This window comes from Passer montanus, unplaced genomic scaffold, assembly GCF_014805655.1.
Source record: "Passer montanus isolate IOZ18808 unplaced genomic scaffold, ASM1480565v1 scaffold29, whole genome shotgun sequence".
Taxonomy (NCBI): Eukaryota; Metazoa; Chordata; class Aves; order Passeriformes; family Passeridae; genus Passer; species Passer montanus.
In genome coordinates, this window is record NW_024367596.1 from 5,506,401 (window position 1) to 5,527,438 (window position 21,038).

The 21,038-nt window shown below is 37.2% G+C and overlaps 1 protein-coding gene across 9 annotated transcripts in view; it reads left to right on the forward strand.

Annotated features, from left to right (window-relative positions):
• NAALADL2 (N-acetylated alpha-linked acidic dipeptidase like 2) overlaps positions 1-21,038 on the forward strand; it is a 413,787-nt gene that overhangs the window by 279,186 nt on the left and 113,563 nt on the right. For all 9 annotated transcript variants that reach the window (XM_039713916.1, XM_039713917.1, XM_039713918.1 and 6 more), the window contains one exon: positions 4,875-5,025. In XM_039713916.1, the coding sequence (XP_039569850.1) occupies positions 4,875-5,025 (151 nt within the window). The remainder of the gene's footprint in view (positions 1-4,874; positions 5,026-21,038) is intronic.

The following is a 21,038-nucleotide window of genomic DNA, read 5'->3' on the forward strand; positions in this document are numbered from 1 at the left end:
TCATCACTGCCACGCAGCCCCATTGCTCAAAGGCAGATTTTTGTGATTAACATTGTAAACTTTCTTACACTTCCCTTCTGCTTTTCTTCCCGCAATCTATAGGACATCCAAGAAATACAAAAGGAGACTCTCTCCTCCCTAGAAATAATTTTCTAGATATTAAAAAAAAAAGGACAAAATTTTGAAAATTGAGAATTGCGAAAGCCAATTTTAGTTTGGAAAGTGATTACAGAAAATGTCTTTAAAAAAATCATAGATATGCTTGTCAGATTCCACAAATAAATACACTTCATGTTATCATTTCTCTGGTAGTAACTACATCAAAGTCTTATGGTCTTGCCATGATACAGAGCAACTCTTTGATTTTGTATTGTTCCTATGTATGTCACTGTATGGCAGGAATGTTTTGATAAATTTCATTGCAATATGTTTTCCCCCTTCTAAGACCTTTATGGCCAGAGCCTGTCATTTATGAGACCACTGGGTATGCATTTATAGCTGTTGGAAGTTTTATTCAGCTTAATCCCTTTCCCAGCCCTGTTTGTTCAATATAACAACGATGCCATTCCTCAGGCAAGGACAGTGTTTGAGCTGGAAAGGAAAGATGTGTTTCTTTTTATGGTCACCATTAAACTGGCTGCATCCTCCATCCCTTTTACAGCCTTAGCACAGCACCTTGAGGGTTGATCAGCAAAAGCCAAAACCTCTTCAGACAGAGTTTTGCCTCCAAATTCCTTTAAACATCCCTCAGTATTTGTGATGGGGAATCCTGGAGCATGATTAAACATCAAATGTAATATTAAAAATACAAGGTGAAACCAAACCTTTCTTTGTTAAAAACTTGTCATTTGGAAGAGTGGTATGTAGATGAAGATATGTGCATTTAAATGGGGTTTCTTCCACCTTGAGTTTTGTTTGTGTTACCAAGCCCCTTCCAAGTGCTCTGTATTACAGTAGGTAATAGGTGGTAGAAGACAGCAGCATCTGATTATACCCACAGCATTGAAATCTTGCTTTTTTACCCAGTCTGCTACAGAAATAGTGAGTCAGTGAGATCTTTCAGCATGTTTAAATGTACCTTTGCTCTTGCTTCATAATTTTATGTACTACAAATTAGTCAAATAAGATGGGAGATCCTTTCAGAGCATCATGATTTTAATTGGGACTTCAGTAGAAAAGAGTAATTCATAACTGTTAACCTGTCCAGTAAAGCTGTGTCTCGGATTAATGAACCATGTCTTTTACACATTGCACTATGAATTGAAAAATGCAGCAGTTAAAAACGGATTACTGTTATTTGTCTAATTAATGCTGATAATTGCACTGAAGTATAATGACAATAGGAGATTTTAGAAACATTAATATATTTGCTTTTACTCCAAATAATATGTATTAGGTACAAACATGTATTTTTAATGTGGTTTTGATATACATTTTTTTTCTTTAATGATTAGTTTTTCTTTATTTTTGTTTCCACGCTCCATATGTATTATGGCTTTGATTATAAAATTCTGCATACATTTTTGTGAAGTTCACCTGGAAGGGACAGAGAAAAGGGGATTACAATTATATAGAGATATAGACAGGATTTTACTTCTTATTTTACGAATGTGTTATGTCCATGGTTTGCTTTGTTAGCACTGAGTGGACTTGAAATAAACAGTGGGATTGTGAATCTGCCTTTAGGAAGAGGAAGAATTTTGGCCTGATGCTACATGGAGGAGGTTGTATGTTAGAGTAACAACATGATCCCAAATTAACTTTGCTGTCAGTAGCTGACACTTAAAGGCCTTTGTTGTCTAATGAACTGTGATGTCATTTACACTTAGGCAGTTATTGTGTAAAATATAATTTTTGTAATTCTGTATGCAGCTTTAAGGAGATTTAAGTAGTGTACACTGCCATTTTAAGTATTAAAAAAAAGTCCTTAAGTGTCTAAAGATATCTAATGTGCTTGTAGCTAAAGTATGTTTTATCTCTTTATTTAGGGTTTTGTTACTTTGCCAGGCACAGAAATATTTTTGATGTAGAAAAACCTTCAAAAACCTCTGAGAAGTTTCAGTGAGCAGCCTAATATTATCTATTAGTGTGATTATCTGTGTCCAGGTGTGAGGATACACTTTCAATAGTGTGAAATCCATTCACGTAAGTGACTTGTGAAAATGAGAACTACATTTGTAGGCACTTTTGACTTCAGACAGGGAAATGTTTCCTCTGCCACATCTCAGAGATGGTGCAGTTAAAATGGAGAAGCAGCTTTGGGTTTTCCCCTTAGAGCCAAACTGAGTTCTGTAGACTGTTGCAATCTGTCTCTTCACTGCTTCAGCCATATCATCTTTAAAAGGCAATTTAATGGTGCCTGGTGGTGTGTAGAGTTTACAAGGCTAAGCTGTCCCCAGGTACAGGACAGGGCCTTTGGTAAGCAGCAGGTGTCTCATATTAGATTAAATTGAGTCCAGAATGTTTTATGGGGTGATTTAATATACTGAATTGAAACAGTCACATTTTTTAAAGTAACTCCAAAAACTGAGGACTTAAGCAGCCATAAATAACTAAAGGGTTAAGAGTGGGCACCAGCATCTGTTTTCAAGGGTTCTGCTGTTTCCAGTTTGTTCTGAGATGTTTATGGCTTTGGGAGAGAGACAATGCATAAATCCAAAATCATAAGGAGCAGATTTTGCTGTTGGATGATTTTGCAATCTAAAATAATCCATTCATTTGAACAGATGTGCACTGGTTTACCTGCAGGAATTAATCTACAATCTTCTGACATGTAAAAAACTATGCAGAACCTTCTTTGGCTTCTTTGTGCTTGGACAATTTATGGCTGGTAAAGTGTTGACGTATTTAAGATGAAAATGGAATCAACAATGCACATTTATTGTTGATATAGTTGTGCTGTCACTGTTGTAAAGTTAAAAAGCAGCAATTATAGCTGAAATCTGAAAGCTGTTTTGTAATTTCACATGTGTGACACAACTCCTTACTAGAGATTGTAGCCATGGCAGCAGTGGTTGCTGCACTTGGTGAATAGCAGACGTGTAGTTACTTTCTCTCACTAAAACTGTGGGATTTAATAGAGATTTTTTTTTAAGTGCAAAGTTTTTAAAATTCTCTTTAAAAAAATCTGTATTTCCTGTTTTGTGTACTATTAAATAATCCAGGGATTAATAAAAAGATACTGGATATGGAGGCAGGAAAAGGCAACAGTTATTTTAAATCCCCCGTTACATCATTTAGCTATGATGTGTCCCTAATTCTCCCACCCTACTTTTTGTGCAATCAGATCCTGAATATCTGAATACAAACATGAATTGAAAACAGAACAATACAATAATAAATGAACCTACCATTTGGGAAATCCCTATTCCTGCATTACATTTAAGGTCTGTAATATATTTTTGCATCTGAGCTAATCACCTTCTCTCATTCTCCTACTCGTCTGACTAGAGGTCTCTCAAAACATCCCTTTTCATCTGTGGATTGCTTGTTTGTGTGAGATAGGTAGGATTATGTGACTCACAGGTTCAACTTGCATCTGCTTATCTGAATTCAGACGAGTGTCAAGGTCTTAGCAAAGCACAATATTAGATACATTTACTTAGAGAAATGGCAAATAGTACTTTGCTATTTTTAGCATATTGCAAATACTAGGCTGCTATTTTTATATTTTTTTCTGTCTTAGCTATTGAGTAAAGCAGAACTGAACACCAAATGCTTATGAGGCTCAGACTGAATGCCATATATTCATGTAATTTACATACTTGTAAAGCCACAAATAACTGTGCATAAACATTCCTTAATACCAGCAGCTAGGAGATAAATTGAAGATTATATACATAGGCAAGAAGAAAAAAGGTTATAAAATGTAAAAGGAAGAAGACAACTGATCTGAGAAACAGAAGTGTAGTAAAAAGTCCTCAGACTCCTGTGAAATCGGAGTTGTGTAGAAACATCATGTACCTGCAGTCATTCCTCAGACCATTTGGAGACATTTGGAAAGTCATCAGTAAAGCAGCCCAATGAATAGTAAGATAATTCTTAAATACCTGAGTTATTTCTGTCTGAAAAATTAATATAGCATTGTATCAGTGAGTAGTCTTCAGTCAATTCCAAATATGCAGAGCATTACACAGAAAGGTCATGTCATTTCATGGGAGTATTTGCCACATTACAATTTGATTTTGGCCATTTTGGAATAAAATCCTCTTATTTTTCAGTTCTCTATGAAAGAAAAAACCTGAGGTTTTCCAGTCAAAAAAGCTGCTGCAGTTTATGGTACTTGGATGCTTTTGTTCTTGACTTTGGGGGAAGTTTGTCTGATATTCTGGCCCAGATCTGTGGATATTTGGAAACTCCAACTGCCAGTTCCAACTCAAACTTTGATGTTCTAATGAGACAAAATAAAAGATGACAGGAGCCAGATCCAAATATTTGGGTAGATAGACTAGAGTTTTAATTTTTTTTTTCATGTTCTGTAAATTCCTGTTTTCTCTCTTCATTGAAGACTAACTGTGTCCAGAATCCTGTGGAAGCGTGATGCCAGTGTAGACAAACATTCGGTATGTGCTTTGTCCTTGAAGATGTAAACTAAGCAAGAAAATCTTGCAGATAATAACAAGGATAATAGGGAAAGTAAACTCAAGGTGTTTTAGTGACATTATTTTCAAAACTGAGGCATTTTCAGCGTGGTGTTTATATCATAGGAAAACCTATGTGCTACAAGCACTTTGGCAGTGCAGCTTGGCACAGAGCACTCTGTGGTGAGAACCCGGTGCATGGGAAAGCCTCTATCTCAGCAGTAATTAAAAAAAAATAGATGTTTTTTGACACTGTTGTTGTTAATGGTCACCTGTGTTGCTTTGTTTCCTCAGCTTTCTCTGCTGGAAGATGCAGGGTTTGGTGGTGTTCTTGTTTACACTGATCCTTGTGACTTGCCAAAGACTGCAGACCTTGCTGATAAAGCTTTTATGGTCTCCTTGAACAGCGGGGGAGATCCATCCACACCTGGCTATGCCAGTATTGGTAAGTACTGGTCAGGGCTTAGTCACTTAATGTGCATTTTAATTCTCAGTAGATTGTAAGAACGGGAGTTAAAACACTAAACCAAATCTTGCTGGCAAGAGAGGCTCTGAGTAAGGAAACACTGTGTAATGCAGCATGGCTTAAAGGATGGAATCCAGTCTCAAAAGTGCTTTAAATTCTTGGCACAAAGTCCTCACTCTCAATAGTTTATAGTGTTTTGGATTTGAGTATTCACACACTGAACCATTATTACTACCTGTTTTTTCTTATCCCATGAACAAAAGCCAAGACTGTGAAGTACTGATCAAGCATCTATTCCCACTGAAAGAATTATTCCCTTCATTCTGTCTTCCTCTTTCATAGTATCAGAAATGAAAAGTTTTGGTCAGTAGGTGCAAGTGAAATGTCATTAGATATTTATATTTTTTTAAGTATTAAGAAAGAATAATGCTTATATTATCTATATGCTACTATCACTTGAATAGGATGTGTTCATTTAACCTTGTCCAGATAGACTTGGTTATTAATTATGCTTCTCTAAATACATGTATTTTTGAAAGATGGGAAATACAGAATTGATTTCAAGGAACAACATCCTCTTATATAATTTTACGTGGGGTGTTTTTGAAGTAATGTTAACAATAAATAGAAGCAGCAGCATATTTGACTTGTATGTGCTGCTTAAATCTCCATTCTGGCTGTTCAGTGAGTGTGTGTTCTGCTTCTCTGCAGCTTTTTCAGCTTTACAGCCCTTTTTACTATCTAACTATTTGGAAATGTATTAAGCAGCAGTCTATGAGTTTGAGACAAGACTTCATCAAGAGTATTTTGTCCGGTTACTGTCTCAGACATCTAAAGTTTGACTTGAATTGGCACTAAATCAACAGAGGCAACGTGGAGATACGTCATGCCTAGAATGGCAGAAAATAGAAATATTTGCCTGGTTGTCAAAGAAGGGTGTTAGCTATTCACAGCATGAATGCCTTGACAGCTCAGTGGGAAAGAAATTGCACATTTTCTCAGTGTCTCAGTGTACCTGACCCACTGTTCTTAAAAGTGCCCTGGGAGCTACAGAGGTAAATATAACACTCTTCAAGCTTTATTCTTGCTCATTTCATGGAGCTATTTGAAAAACAGTTTGTGGTGTCTCTGTCTGGCTGACTCCTTAATGTTTTATTTACCCTACATGAAAAGTAAAGCTAATTAAAACAGATACACCATGAAGATGCCACTTCAGTGTTTAAACCTTATGTGTTAGTTTTCTGTCAGTAAATTATCTCATCTGTGGTGTGCATTCCAATCTCCAGTTTGGGAAAGAGAAGCTTAATTATATGGACAACGGTGTTACAAGTGCATTGATGGTTTCTGGTAGAAGCCTTAGTGTGGATTCTCTGTGGTTTGAAATCTCTGAGCAGCATTCATAGGCAGCAGCAGGTCACCATGCTCAAGATCATTTGATCATTGAGTGCCATGATGAGCTGGAAAGACTCAAAGGAATACTTGAGACAACCCCTTTTTTTTAGTAGTTTTGTCACTGGAAGGTAGATCAGATGGAAGTAATTCCTGTGTTTCTGATGATGATTTTGCTTCTCTGGGGACTGTGAATTGACTTGCTTAGAGGTAGCTCATGTCTGGGACAGACACAAATGCATCTGGAGTGCAGGCTTTTCCCTGGGGGATGCTCTTGGATGTACAGTAGTTAAACTGCCTAGTGTGGGATAAAAGAGCCAGAGAACCCGGGCTGCCCCTTTCACTTTGATTCACAGAGTGTAATAAGCACTACAAGAGATTTTATTGGAAGCTCCTGCTTAAGTTATTGGCATATCTTTGACACCATCTGCACTTCACACTTTGCCAGAAGAACTGTTACTATCACAATCTCGAGGCTGCTCCTACCAGCATTCTCCCTTTTACTGGGAAATTCCTGGTAGGATGAGTGATCCAAAACTAGTCTTGTACTTGGTGAATAAAAGGTAGGAAACTTGGATTTTTATGCTGCTGCCTTTGTTTCTCCTGTTCTTTTAGTCTGCAAATAAATTTCTCAGTGGTATCACAGTACTAGAATGCTTCAGTATTTTCCTAGAAAAAAAAGTTTTCAGGAAATGGTATAATTTACAGATCTTTTCTCAGAGTTGACAACATTTTAGAATGGGATTTATGTAATAGTTCTGAGAGAATTTTGGAGTTCTCATGAGGTTTCAGCTCACATTTTCTGTTTCATGAAGATTAAATGCTGCAGTTCTGCATATGAATCATCTCGAATGTATAGAAATAGCTGGAGGATGGATTTGAGATGCCAACTACCTACGAGCAGAATGATTTTATTGATCTCTGTTTAACAAAGGGGAAAAAGTAATGATGAGAAGGAGAAGTGAACAGCACTTATGTGAAAGTTTCTGCAGCTCTGTTTCATAATTTAATTCTTCTGTTCTTAAGATTCTTCCAATCCTAAGTTCTATCAGTCCTGAAACAATCATAGAATCCTTTGTGAGCATAATTTCTCTCTTTGTGATTCTGACTGCTAGAGACTAGTGTCCTTCATTTTTAGAAATCTTTCTTCTGTGTTCCTGCTTTTGAAATTAAATAGATCCAGGGGGTGGAATTCAAGGAAGTCATCATATAGAATTAAGAAGCTTGATGAGGAAATAGATTTGTGTAGCAAAAGTTGTCTTGAAAATAAAGTTTAGAAGAATAGTGTAAAACTTTAGTGCTTTCCCTGTCTAGTTTCCTTTTTCCATTTTGACTTTTTGATTGCTGCACTTCCTTTCACCCACCTTCATATGACAGACACATATTAGATTTCTCCATTGCTAGACTTCAGAGCTGTTTCAAATCAAATTTGTTTCCACACAGGAAATGGCTCAGTAAACAAAAATATGGATAGAATCTATTTGTCAATCCTACTATGTAAATAGAAAAGTGGCATTGTGATAAGCACTAAAAACCCTGCCCCTGAGATAAGGTGCCTCATAATAGAATCCCTATCTGTGCAGAGGGGGAATAGAAATTATTTCATGAAGAGTTCAGATGGCATCATAGAAAATACTGTGAGCTTTAAAATGCTGAAATATAACAGCTGTAAAATGCAATCTTATGGTATCAGCTGGAGTTTGAAGTGTAATGTTGTTTTAGGGAATTGTTATGCAGAGGTTATAACAGTAAAAAAAGGGGTGTGTTTGGAAGTCATGCGTGGTTCAGGTTGTGGTTAACAGCTGGTCATGTGAGCCATATCACAGGAATTTGGGTGAAAAAATCAGTGACACAGGAAATGCACAGTGTCCCTGCAATTGTGCATAGTGCACATTATTCACACAGAAAAACTGACATGAGCATTCCTCAAACATTTCTAATAGGATTTGATTTCAGAGGCAGGGGCAAGGAAGGCAAGGAATTGTTCAGGATTTGATCCACTGCAGGCCACAGCTGAGGCCATCAGCAAAGTCACTGATGCCTCTGAAAGTGTATTTAAGAAGGGACAAGGTTGCTGGACAGGCAGGGGAGTGAAGCTGAGCCTGGAAAAGGGCAGGGTGACAGTGCTGTTCTAATCTCTCTGGGTTTGTTTCTCACTGTCCAAATCTATTTTAACTGGCAGTTGCTGACACTGTTTTGCCCATGGTGGTAATTGGTAAGTGATCTCTCTGTCTTTACTCTGATCAGTGATCTTTTCCATCTTACTTTCCTCTTACCCTGTGGAATAGGGTAGGGTCTGGAAGCTGGCCAAGGTTTACCCACCACACTCAGTTGGACAAAATTTAGACACCCAATATGCATCATAAAAACCCTGTGACGTTTACATCTTTAGAAATGTGCCATTCTTTAATGAAGCTTGCCCAGTTCTTCTACAGCAACCATGGGGGACTGCTGCCACTGCTTGCAGCGTGGGTAAATGGGTGCTTGCTGGCATGGAAGTGTGTGCCAGTTTATTTTTCAGTCAGCCCTGTGATTCTGTAGGTTTAGGTGTGCCCTGCCTAATACCTGAGTTTGTCCTTTCTGTCCTCCACTTCATGATATTTTACTCCTCTGAAGTCAGCAGCTGAGCAGAAGTTAGCTGGAAAATAGAACATTGTGTAATGGTTTTAACCATGCATATGCAACATATGTTCTAAAATGGTTTGTTATAAATCATCATGACTTTTTACAAGATGTCCTCAGCCCTGGTTTGTCTGTTCTTTTCAAGAACAAGACACAGTCACAATAATATATTTTCTGTGCTTGCCTCTGTGGCAGTGGAAATGATTCTGGGAATAATTTTTTTCTTTTCGTTTTCAAAATTTGTGTTTTCTTTCTACTAATAACATTGGATAAATGAAATACAAATATAATTTGTTGTAATATGGCTGTCTACCGTCAGGCTTCTGTGCACTGTGCTTTGATTTTCCTTGAGGAGCTGAGGAAAAAGAAAAGCTGAAGTTTGATATTACAATTTAGGTGTGTGTACATATGTTTACATGTATTCTTGATAATTTGATTTTGGACTTACTGCATAATTTCAGTGGTTGCCATAAAAAAATGCAGAGTTTTACTGTCTACCGTCAGGCTTCTGTGCACTGTGCTTTGATTTTCCTTGAGGAGCTGAGGAAAAAGAAAAGCTGAAGTTTGATATTACAATTTAGGTGTGTGTATAAATGTGTACATGTATTCTTGATCATTTGATTTTGGACTTCAGTGGTTGCCATAAAAAAATGCAGAGTTTTATGCAGACCAACTACACTGCTCCATCTGATACACTGTGTTATTCCTGAATGAGCAAAAATCAGTGCTAATGCAATAGAGGAGTAAATCTTTGGAAAATACTGGCCTTTAAATACGGAATGCAACTGGTAATAATTTCAGCAGATTTTCAATAATATCTGTAGCAGTAATGGTTCAAGAGGTGTCTAAATCCATGATCTGCCTCTTGAGATTTTTCAGGATATGGTAAAGCAAGTAAGCTTCTATGTAAGTATCAAATTACATACTCTGAGATTTTTGGATTTCTGGGTTTTAGTTTTTAGTTTTTCCTCCTGTCTGGATTTCAGTTAGATTTGCATGGATTTAAAAATGAGAGAATTAGTTGGACATTGAGATATTTTAGGCTCACTGATTTGAGTGTCTGGACCTCTGTACTGCATACCAGATATCACTTCATCTTCTACTAAGCTGCCTATATATTTTTTCTTGGAAGCAAATTTGAGTTGAAAACATTGTGATTTTATTAATTAATTAGAAGAAGAGAGGAGAAAGCACTGGCAATGATACCAGAATAGCTTGCTAGCACTGTTTTTATAATTTGACTTTTGCAAATGTTATCATAAAACATATGGTCAAAACTTTCCTCAGTTTCAAGCAAAAGTTATTTAAAAATTTGAATTTATAAGAGAAATGGAATGTACGAGTGATGAAGACCAGATTATTTGAAAACAACAAATCAGCACTTCCTATGCTGCAAAATTAGCTCAGTGGAAAACATAATGACTAAATTCTTCCTGATGCCTTAGAAGTTGCAGAGGACTTCTCAATGTTTTCGACATTTCAGACTGTTTCAAACTACTACTGAACAGCTGTGACTCACTACAGAATGTTTTCCAGTGAAGCTGCTTTTTCTCTCATCCAGCAAAAATAACATTTTAAATGGAGTCCAGATTAGACTTTTGAAGCTACCCAGCTTACAAATGAATTTAGAATATTTGAATCTTTTGTGCAGTCATAATTGCAATGAATCCTGCCATAGCTTTACTGACATACTTCAGCCCAGCACAATTTGTGCAAGTGAGCTGATTTATTATGTGCTCACAAAACAGCAAACATCACTGCATGGCAGTGCACCCAGCTGGTGTCTTGGAACCTGCTCCTGCAAAGTCTGGTTGAAATCAGTTTTCTTTGCACAAATTTGGGATGGGAGGCTCCTTTTTATGGACCATGTGCTCTGTGGCCATTTCTTTGCTACTTGACACCCTTCTCTGGCATTGCTGTTTTTTCCTGGTTTTGTAGGCTCCAAAACTCTGATTGTAATATGATAGTAGAATAACCTCAGTGTGCTATGCCTATCTTTCCTGTGTTTCTAATAGTTGAGTCTAATTATCACCTTCTTCCATTGCAGGTGATGTTTTGTACATTTAAAAAAAATATATTAATGTCAGAATTTAACATTCCTTCCAAATAAGACTGTTAAGACAGTGTAGATTTAAAACTGGCTGTTAATTTTTCAATGAAAGGTTAAGTTCAATTGAAAGAAATGCTGGGTGGCAAAATGTTTTTGTGAATTTAACCTGCATTTAGTGTTTTATTAAGTGTTAATTTAGTTTTGCACACAGAAAATAGATTTTGAAAATACGTTAATTTATTTTAATTTTTTTTTAAAAAAACCTTGATTTTTCTATGTCAAAGTTGATAAAATATAGGGAAGAAGTAAAAGTTATGTGGTTGAACATTTTGACCATTTTGGACACAATTCACAGTAAGCTGTGCCTTTTTCTCATTGATTTTGTATGTACAGAGGAAGTTTTTGAAGAAGACTGTGTTTTATTCAAGCATGCTGCTAAGATGATGTGTCAAAGACAGGCATTTCTGGTAGGTTATTATCTATACATAGTTATTAATGGGTCTGTAATTGCCAGAAACACGACTGTCTCATAGTGCAGACTTGGTCAGATTCAACCATAATTGTGTCCAAAAGGGAAAAATGTCAGACCAGAACAGATAAACCTCACAGAAAGGTAAAGCATATATATATATATATATATATAGTGTTTCCTTATAAGGATTCCATATCTTTCTCATATATTTGTAAGTGTCTGTATTACTGTGTAATTTTATCCTCCCTCCTGTGCTGAAGTTGGCATTCCACAGTGTAACTCTTACATGTTGCAGCCAGCACCTGCAAGTACACCTGCACACTAGCAAGAGCACCATAAAGTCAGCTGGCTGATTGTTTAAGCAATTAAAGCTATAATTACTTTTATAATTGAATTTTTTTCCTAGTGCTGTTTGAATACTGAAAGCCAGACTAAACCAAACCATCTTTAACATGACTTGATCTCTGTTTCAGCCCACTGCTTTACCATATCCAGCAGCTGCATAAAAAAGATAATAGCACCTCTTCCTACTTTCAGACAGGTAGGAACTCCCCCAAAAGGAAACCTAATAGTCTTGAAATGGAGATGTGGAAAATATTTCATCATTGCATAAATGAGTACTATCATATTCTATAGTTTTCTTCTGCAGAGCTCTGAAAGACATGAGTAATCCACTGCAGTTCAGGTTTGGCCAATTTTCCAAAGCGTTTTGCTTGTACTTTTCAAAGATACTTGTGTTCATTTTTGGGATTTTTTTGGGGGGGGAGGGGGAGTTGTTTGTTTTTTGTTTCTTTTTTCTTTAGACTTGCAGTGTTTTCAGAGTGGGAAGAGGTGGTGGGATGGGAAAGAGGAAGGAATTGATTTCAGTGACAGTGTGCTCCAGGGTGTCGTGGATCATGGAGTGCCTGGGATATCCCTGATCCTGGTGTCAGTTAAGGGGTTCCAGGAGAAAAGAATTGGACAATACTTGAGCTTGACCAGGGACCTGAGCAGATTGTTGAAGGACCAGCCACCTGCTCAGAGCAGAGTCACCTACAGAAAGTTTTCTGGGTCATTTTCCTGTTTGGTTTTAAGCATCTACAAGCACCTGTACAGCCTCTTTGAGTCCTTGATTACTGTCACCATAAAATAGTTTGGGGTTTTTTGCTGTTAAGGGGAATTTCCTGTATTTCAGTTTGTGCCTGTTGCCCCTGAACACCCCAGAAAAACAATCAGGCTCCAATCTTCCACATCCCCATCAGTTACTTACACACTTTGATGAGATTCCCCACAAGTCTTCTTTGTTCAAGAGTAAACAATTCTGTGTCTCTCAGATTCTCTTTTTAAGTCAAATGCTTCATTTCATTAGTCAGCTTCATACCACTCCCAGTGATCTTTTTGTTCTTCATGGTTTTTTGGAAATTATTTCCAAGATTATTTGTTTTGTCACCCTCACAGTGACTCATGTATGGCTGATCCAGATCCACCTTCTCAAAGGTGATGGAAGTGATATTTTCTTTCTTTCATCATGTCCTCATGAATCTCTTCCCATCACCATGAACTTGCCAAGATCTTTATGACCTCAGTGTGACATCCATGAGCTCCCTCATCATTCAGGGTTCCCAGGCCAGCAGAGCTGATGAATGAATCTACATTTTCCTCCAACTAGTGTTCTCTTAAGATCTTTGTTCAACCTGTTGTCTGCTCAATATCACAGCCTACCCTTGCTGCAGTTTGGCTGGTGAAGGTTCCTTAGATATGGCAGAATGTAGCCTTGGAAAATCCATTTGGATGGGGAAGAAGTGAGGAAGCATGTCCAGTGGTGATCCATGGATGAGTGGAGCTTCCTCTGCCTGCATGGTCTTTAGGTGTGATGTTAGCAGCCAGTTTACACAGTTGCCTAAATTCACTCAGCATCACTGGAGGTGTGGGGACTTCACATGTAAGGGGCTTTAGATGGATTTACTGCTGTTAGTACAACGTGCAGGACTCCTTTCTGCAATTAGAGACTACATGAGATTTGATCCAAATGTGTTCTTTCCTCTCCTCTACATAAAAAATTTAAAATGTTATGGTGTTTGCTCTGTGAAAACATGAAAATTCATTTTGGGAAGGGGATAGTGCTGGAAAAAAAGCACCCTGAGTGCTGGAAAAACCACCAAGGGTCAGCTCTGCAATATCAGGGAATTTCATACAAGTGAGAGAGTGTCTGACAAGGAGGCAGTCACAGCTCACCACGCTGGTTTCTTCAGTGCTCCTGGATTATCCTGTATGCAGAGGTGCCAGTCAGTATTTGCTGTGTGATGGGTACAATTCCAGAGTGGGAAACTGCTGGTAGAGGCTTTTGTTTTTCTGATATGTTTTTCATGTGCAGAACCAGGTAATAAGAATGATTTTGATAAACCTGTGAAACTTTGAGAACTGTTTCAATTTCAATTAAGAAAAGCATTTGCACAAAGTGTGTGTAACTTCCAGTACTTCTTATATAGTAATTTTGCATAGCTGGCAGGTGGGTCTATTGAGTTAATGAAACAAAAAAAGAGTGAAGCCCCTTGGGTTATTTAAAACCTCATTGATGTCATAGATCTTTTAGAATAATAATATAATGATTTGCATACTTGTTTAAAATATTGTGCTATTGGGACCACCCTTTACAAAATATGCAATGAACAAATTAGGCAGCTTGTGCTGCCTAACTTGGAGGGAATTTTTTTTTTCTTCTACCAGATGTCAGCTAAAGCTGACACGTGGTGACAGTCTATTCCTTTCTGGTATAATGCTCATAACAAAGAGACTAAATTTAGAATAGCTGGCTTACTCATGTTTTAAAATGCCTAGGTTTGTTGGGGTTTTTTTCTTGATTTCCAAGCATCAGTGGTCTTTCAGCTAGTTCACTGAGTGATTTCTGCCAAGTCTAGTTTAATCCATGACTGCAAGGGATTTTCAGCAGTATTTTGCATACTCTGAACCACACTCTGCCAAACCTTTTGCAGTTATAACATGGGCAGTAGTAATTTTTGTATGGTAATTTTTGTGTAAAATCGATTTTCCTTACTGTAGTAGTAAATTAGTTCTAAAGGTGAGGTAAAACTAAGAATTAATTCCCTTTTATGTTATTCTGCTCCCTCCCAACACTGCTGCAATAGATATGTCTTTGAGTTTTGCTGGTAAGAGTCAAAATATTTCTCTGGGCCAGTAGTGGAACGTGCTGCTCACTGAAAAATGAGATACAATGCCTGGCATGGACTTTCCTGAGGAATGTTTCTAAAGTTCTCCTGAAAGGGAATACAGCTTTGCAAAGATGACATGAGTGGAAAATATCTTCAGTTAACATCAGATGATTTGTGTTCGAAGAGTTGTATGAATGCTATCTGGGTCATTTAATTGAAGTATTTTTGGTTTGGGTTTATTTTTTGGGGTTTTTTTTCAAGGGGTGGGGTGGATGGCATGAAATTCAGTAGTACCAAAAAATGTAGGTACTAAATAACTATCACTGTGTTTAATTAATTTTACTTTAGAGTCATCCTAGGTCATTAGATGCTCTTACCCCTTTTTTATATTAGTATTCTGGTTTTGAAGTGAAAGTATTACTTTCTGAGGCTCAGGATACTGGAGGAAGTGTCCTGCTTCAAAGAGCAGCTTGGCTGCTGTCTAATACATAAATTAAAAAAAAAAAAAAGAAATAAATTGCAAAGCAGAAGACAAATGAGGAAGGCATGCATGGATTTTAAGTTGGTGTCATAACTGCTGGGCATCACTCATGCTTTGTTTGTGTAATTTTTTGTTCTTTAATGCAACACACCAAAGCCTGGTAAAGAGCTATGCTGAAAGAACTTAAGCAGGAGCAGTAGTCTGGTCAACAATGTTTTCCAGAAGTTACAGCTTCAATTTTATTTTTGAGTTTCTGGCAATTTCATCTTAAACAAAATACATCTGTGTTTCTAGAGTCTGGGTTTATCCTCTGATTTACTCAAAGGACCTGTAATTGTGAACTCTGAAGCCCTAATTTAGGAATCAGTGCTTTAAGATAAGATTTAGGTACATCTCTGATTTGCTTTGTAAGATGAGAAGTTGAATTACAAATCCTGTAATAGATTTACAAATCCTAAAGCATATGTAGAAAAACTGCAAGAGGCTTTCAAATGGTAACATAAATCTTGATAAAGTAATTTTTAGCTACACAAATCTACACTGATTTCTAAGTTAAAATCTCTGTGATCCTGGCAGAGATAATTCTTGAATTTTAATGTCTTTCCTGGTTTTGGGTCAGGTTCTTTCTGCTTTGTTTCTACAGGGCTTTTGTTTCTTAAAATACTTTGTCTCAATTGCTCCTTCAACTTCATGGCATTAAAAAAAAATTTAGGCAGGAGTTTCCATTCATGTAAGCTCCTACAAAACTGCTCCCTGATGGTTCTTTTACCGCAGAAAAGGACAACTGAAACTTGTAGAAAAGCGCTGAGATCTAGGATGTTCTTCTCCTGGCGTGCACACCTCACCATGGGTCAGCTTGTGAGCAGACATCTTAATGTCTTGCCTTAAGATAAAAAAAATCCTGTCTTTCATTTTCCATTGTTGAATATTTGGGTACTGTGAACACCAGATTTACTGCTGGGTGGGCAGACCCTGGAGCAGATTGCACAGGCAGTTTCTCTCCCAGAGAAGGTACCCGAGGAGCTGCTTCATCTGACGCTGCTTTGGGCAGGTGGGGCTGGGTGCTATCCTGAGCTCCTCCCAGCCTGAGCTGTGACTCTCCATCAGGGAACACAAATTCTGAATAAATGCCGCCTGACAGCTGTTTTTTTGCTGACACAGGTATTAAGATGAAGTAGCAGTTTAAGTGACCTCTGCATGGCCTAAAAGCACCTGGGAACTGTGACACAAAGTCAGAAAGCCCCAGAGCTGTTACACCCTGAAATGTTCTCCCTTACAGCCCAGCTGGTCAGTGCACACTGTGTGCAGCACTTGTGGAAAAGGTGTCTGTGGGATTGGAAGGGAAGCAAATTACTGGATTAAATACAAGAAGCATGGTCTGAAGTGCACAGTTTTTTCCACAGTTACATTCTGACCCAAACATTAATCAACAGAATGAGGTGTTCATTTTAACTAAAACTCGGCTTCTTTTTTTTCTTTTCTTTTGAATCAACTATTATATTGTGTTATTTGAATCAACTGTTATTATCTGCTATGCTGTATGATTAATTTCCTGATCTTCACTCTTGATCCATAGTTTCAGGACTTCAGTCTTTGTTAGGACAAAGAAGGAGGTGCTTTGTGTGTTGGTGGTATGCAGCCATTTAAATTAAAATAGGGGAGAACTTCTGTGACACCTGTTGTAATTGGCAGTGGAAGAAGTGACTGATTCACCTGATTTAACATGTCCATCTAATGCAATTACAACAATGGCAAGTATTCATTTGTGTCCCAATCTAAAGGATAAAAATAGCAGTATTTGTCAGAATGGGAAGAAGCAGTGAATGTTTTGTGTGCTTTAACTTTAAAGAGAATTGGATGGATGAAATGTGGGTACTTATGTTGTTACAGTCTGTACATTGCAGGCATTAAAGAAGATTTTTCACACAGTGCTGTGCAATGAGGAAGATGACAGTATCAAATCTAATTTTAGAGTTTTCATTAAGTGGTTCGTGACATGTGAGAAATACATTAGTCAGTTTTCTGAAATACTCTCCAACTCTTAATGATATTGGTTTTTTCCCTTACTTTAAGGAATGGTCTTGAGAGGTCATAAGCAGTTCTTGAGAGTGCTGAAGGAGGCACAGCTTCATCTAGTCAGATTCATCACCTGGGTTTTCTGAAATGTGGGATTGCTTGTATCAATATGTATCAGTTGTGTATGTCAGGATCTGCATACTCACAAATGTTTACAGCTGCTTTGCTTAAACTGGGTCTGATAGTCCAGCAAACCTGAATTATTATAGCTGAGCTAATGCACTGATATCCCAGTAAGTGGGTGTGATAAGAAGGCAGGTATCCTCACACTGGTTTTTACTTGCTAAACATGACTTTTGCAATACCCAGTCTTCCAGCAGGACTCCAGTCACCTACTGCTTGTTCACTGAAGAATTAAATTGTGGGAATTATTGTTTCTTAGTCTCTTAAAAAAACTTCTGAAGGCTAATGGATAACCTGCGTAGCAAATTGATGTGCACTTTGTACACAGTTTATCTGGGAAGCTTTGCAAGTAAAGAAAAAATCCTATTTTGGACATTTATTGACTTCTTCATGTCATTTTTCTGACAAGTTTAATGCTTAATTATCGGTTGTCATATGTTTAAAAAAAAAAAAAGTTGAGATTTAGAATTCCTGAACAGAGGAGATATTACTGCTCCTATTTTCTGAGTTGTTCAGGGAAATCCACAGAGCTAAAATCCCAACTGTAAAGTTAGTTGAATTCTGAATTTTGAACACATTGAATTCGAGGTTTGTTCATTCTGCCCACTGGAATATTCTGTTTTTCCTTTGCACTCCTTTTGGTTTATTGCCGCATGAATGTAAAGGCATCAGTGCATTTGAGTGGAAATTACAATAATAATATTTTGTGTGAATAATTAAAACACATTATAATTTTTTTTCTTAAAATACAGATTTTCCAAAGCTATTTAGGCACAATCCTGAGTAATGTGTTCTGAAGAGACCCTGCTTGAGCTGGGAGGTTGGACTAGATGACCATGGGTGGATCCTTTCCAACCTCACAATTTCTGTCATTCTTTGAGGCTAAATGAGTTGTAAGAGTTGTCTTCATGACACAGATATCATTGCAAATTTAGTGGTTTTAGCTTACTAAAAATATTTATAGAGGAGAATGGTTTAATATTTTAGTAATTATTAGAATAGAAATTGCCTCAAACTCAAACATGTTTTGTATCTGTCATTTGTGACGCTGAATTTAAACTCTTTTTGAAAGTCTTATCCTGCCAGGGAAAAAAAAAAGAAGAAGAAAAGAATAAAGCAGACAGAGTAAAAGAAATGAATGTTTAAATAAATCCCCATAAAACATCCAGATGCACACCTGAGGCACTGATGTGTCCTGGACTAGATTTTGATGTGAGCATGTTTCTGTTTCAAATATGAAAACATGGATTTCCCTTTAGCTAAAAGCTGATGGATTTTTTTCATATATCCAGTTTTAAATAAGGTAGAAGAAAGTCTTTGGCCTTAAATTTCAGTGATGAAGAGGATGGTTTATTTTTAGCTTCTACTGAACTGCATTAGTAGAATTTACCATTTGTTATGATTTAAGGCTTGAAGGAGCACTTTTGCAGCTGAATTACCTTCTTGTTCTAACTGTAATTGTGCCCATACATTGCATTTCTGTCTGGGTGTAGGTGCTAATTTGAGTACTCATGCCTGTGGTGATTTGAGTGTGAGACCAATTAGAAGCACAAATGGGTAATTGGTGCTCAAGTATGTTTAGGCAGTGTACAGCAATCTCACCTACTTCTGTTTCAGGTTCTCCCTTGGTGCTGTCCTTTGTCTCAGATGTAGAAATCACTTCTGGAGGGAGTGTACTGGAGGAAATACACATTCCAGCTTCTAATATTGCCTTCTGATACTGCCTTCCCAGTGCTGGTAGATAATGATGCTCCAGTTGTTGTAGAGTGCTTCCTAAAAAACGCTGATGACTCTTCAGTCCATTGCTCTGATTGAGGCTGGTGGCTGTGCAGCATCTTGCATGTGCAATTTGCAAAAACTAAGCTTTATTCAGTAAATTGTCCTCAACAAGAGACTGTGAATGTTCTAATTGCAGAGACTGACTTGCTCATCCAGAAAAGTTCAGTTCACAGGGCATCTCTGAACTTACTTGAGCTAAAGAGGGGAAGAAAATGCCTGACTCCTGTAGAAGGAAAGCTTCAGTTGTTTCAGAAATGTCAGGGCTGAGAATATCAGTCCAGTGACTTCTGTGCCCCATTGATGGTGTGCTTTTCTTATGCTTGCATCAATCATGTTCTTTGAATTATCATCTGGTGCCTTTTATTTTTGTGTTGATAAAGAAAACAATAGTGCTCCCACTGTTAAATATTTGCTATAGATTACATCCTCCCCACCTTTTTTCAGTTCCTTTGTTACATTTTACCCATTTGCTGGAATTTTTAGTGTGGGGGCTTGCAGTTGGAACAATAGTCCAGCTGAGACTTTGTGTGCTTGAATAACTGAGCTGTGAATGTACCTCATGTAGGGTATTCAGTCTGCTTATTTGGGATGAAAACTTATTTATGTGTGTGAGGGTACAGCAGCCAATTTTGCTTAGAAAACAGGTATTATATTATTGGATACTTCTTTTATTTTCATTATTACTATTTAAAAGATGCCCTTCAAAAAATTGTCCACATAATTTTGCGTTTGCTTAGATTTAATAAAAGAGTAGAGCTGGGTGCAGAGGACATCATTAATACTGGAAATCCTAGATAATTACTAGAAAACTTGATAATTAACTTGTGCTTTTAAATGCATTTACAGTTCAGTCATGACAATGATGCATGTTACAGCATGTCATGGACATGTATTTTTCATATATTTGTACCAACACAGTATTGACAACTCGAGTTCTTTTCTTCCTCACTGTAATCTTTGTTGCCCTTTGCTACTTTGTTTGAATGACAACAAATTGGCTCCTTCAAATCTCTACACGTTCTATCCCAGAAGCGAAATCAAAAGTATATTAATTTTATACTTACAATTTTATTGCCTTCTGTTAAACTTTTTTTAAGGCAAAATTTCCTGCTTGAGAAGGGCCGAGGTGTTTACCAGAAGTCCTTTTAGTTGGTCTGATAATGTTCAAGCCCTTATGTGTACTCACTGGAAAACTGGGGTGCATTTTACAAAAGCCCAAATACTGAAGAGTGAAGACTTATGCTCCAAATTGACATGAGATTAAATGCTCCTTCTTCCAAATCATGGCTGAAAAACCAACTGTGTTACATATAAAAAGTGTTTTCAAAGGTTGTTATTGTATTTAATGAAAAATGAAAAGGAGTAACTTCTTAGTCAACAAAGATTAATTCATGGAGTAAAAATTTTAGGAAGCACCTGCCATTTGTTTTTTACCATAAAAATAATGGAGAGGTTCCTAGAACTGGAGATACAGTCTAAAATTCTGGGCATTTTAAAGTTTTTAGGCTTTTGCTGTTGACTCAAGAGTCAGAATTTTGTTGGAATTGCATAAAAATAATGGAGGGTTCCTAGAACTGGAGATACAGTCTAAAGTTCTGGGCATTTTAAAGTTTTAGGCTTTTGCTGTTGACTCAAGAGTCAGAATTTTGTTGGAATTTTCCACCTCTGAATTGCTGCAAGGTCAAGTTAATAGAGATAAAAAATGTCACATCTGTGTAGCTGGTGCAACAGCATTTCAGAAAATGATTTGAAGTTGGGTGTTTGGGAATTAATTCAATTTGCCAATGCATGTCCACACATCCTTCTCCACTGTCATTACCTCTGCTTATATTATTTTCTCTATTATCATAC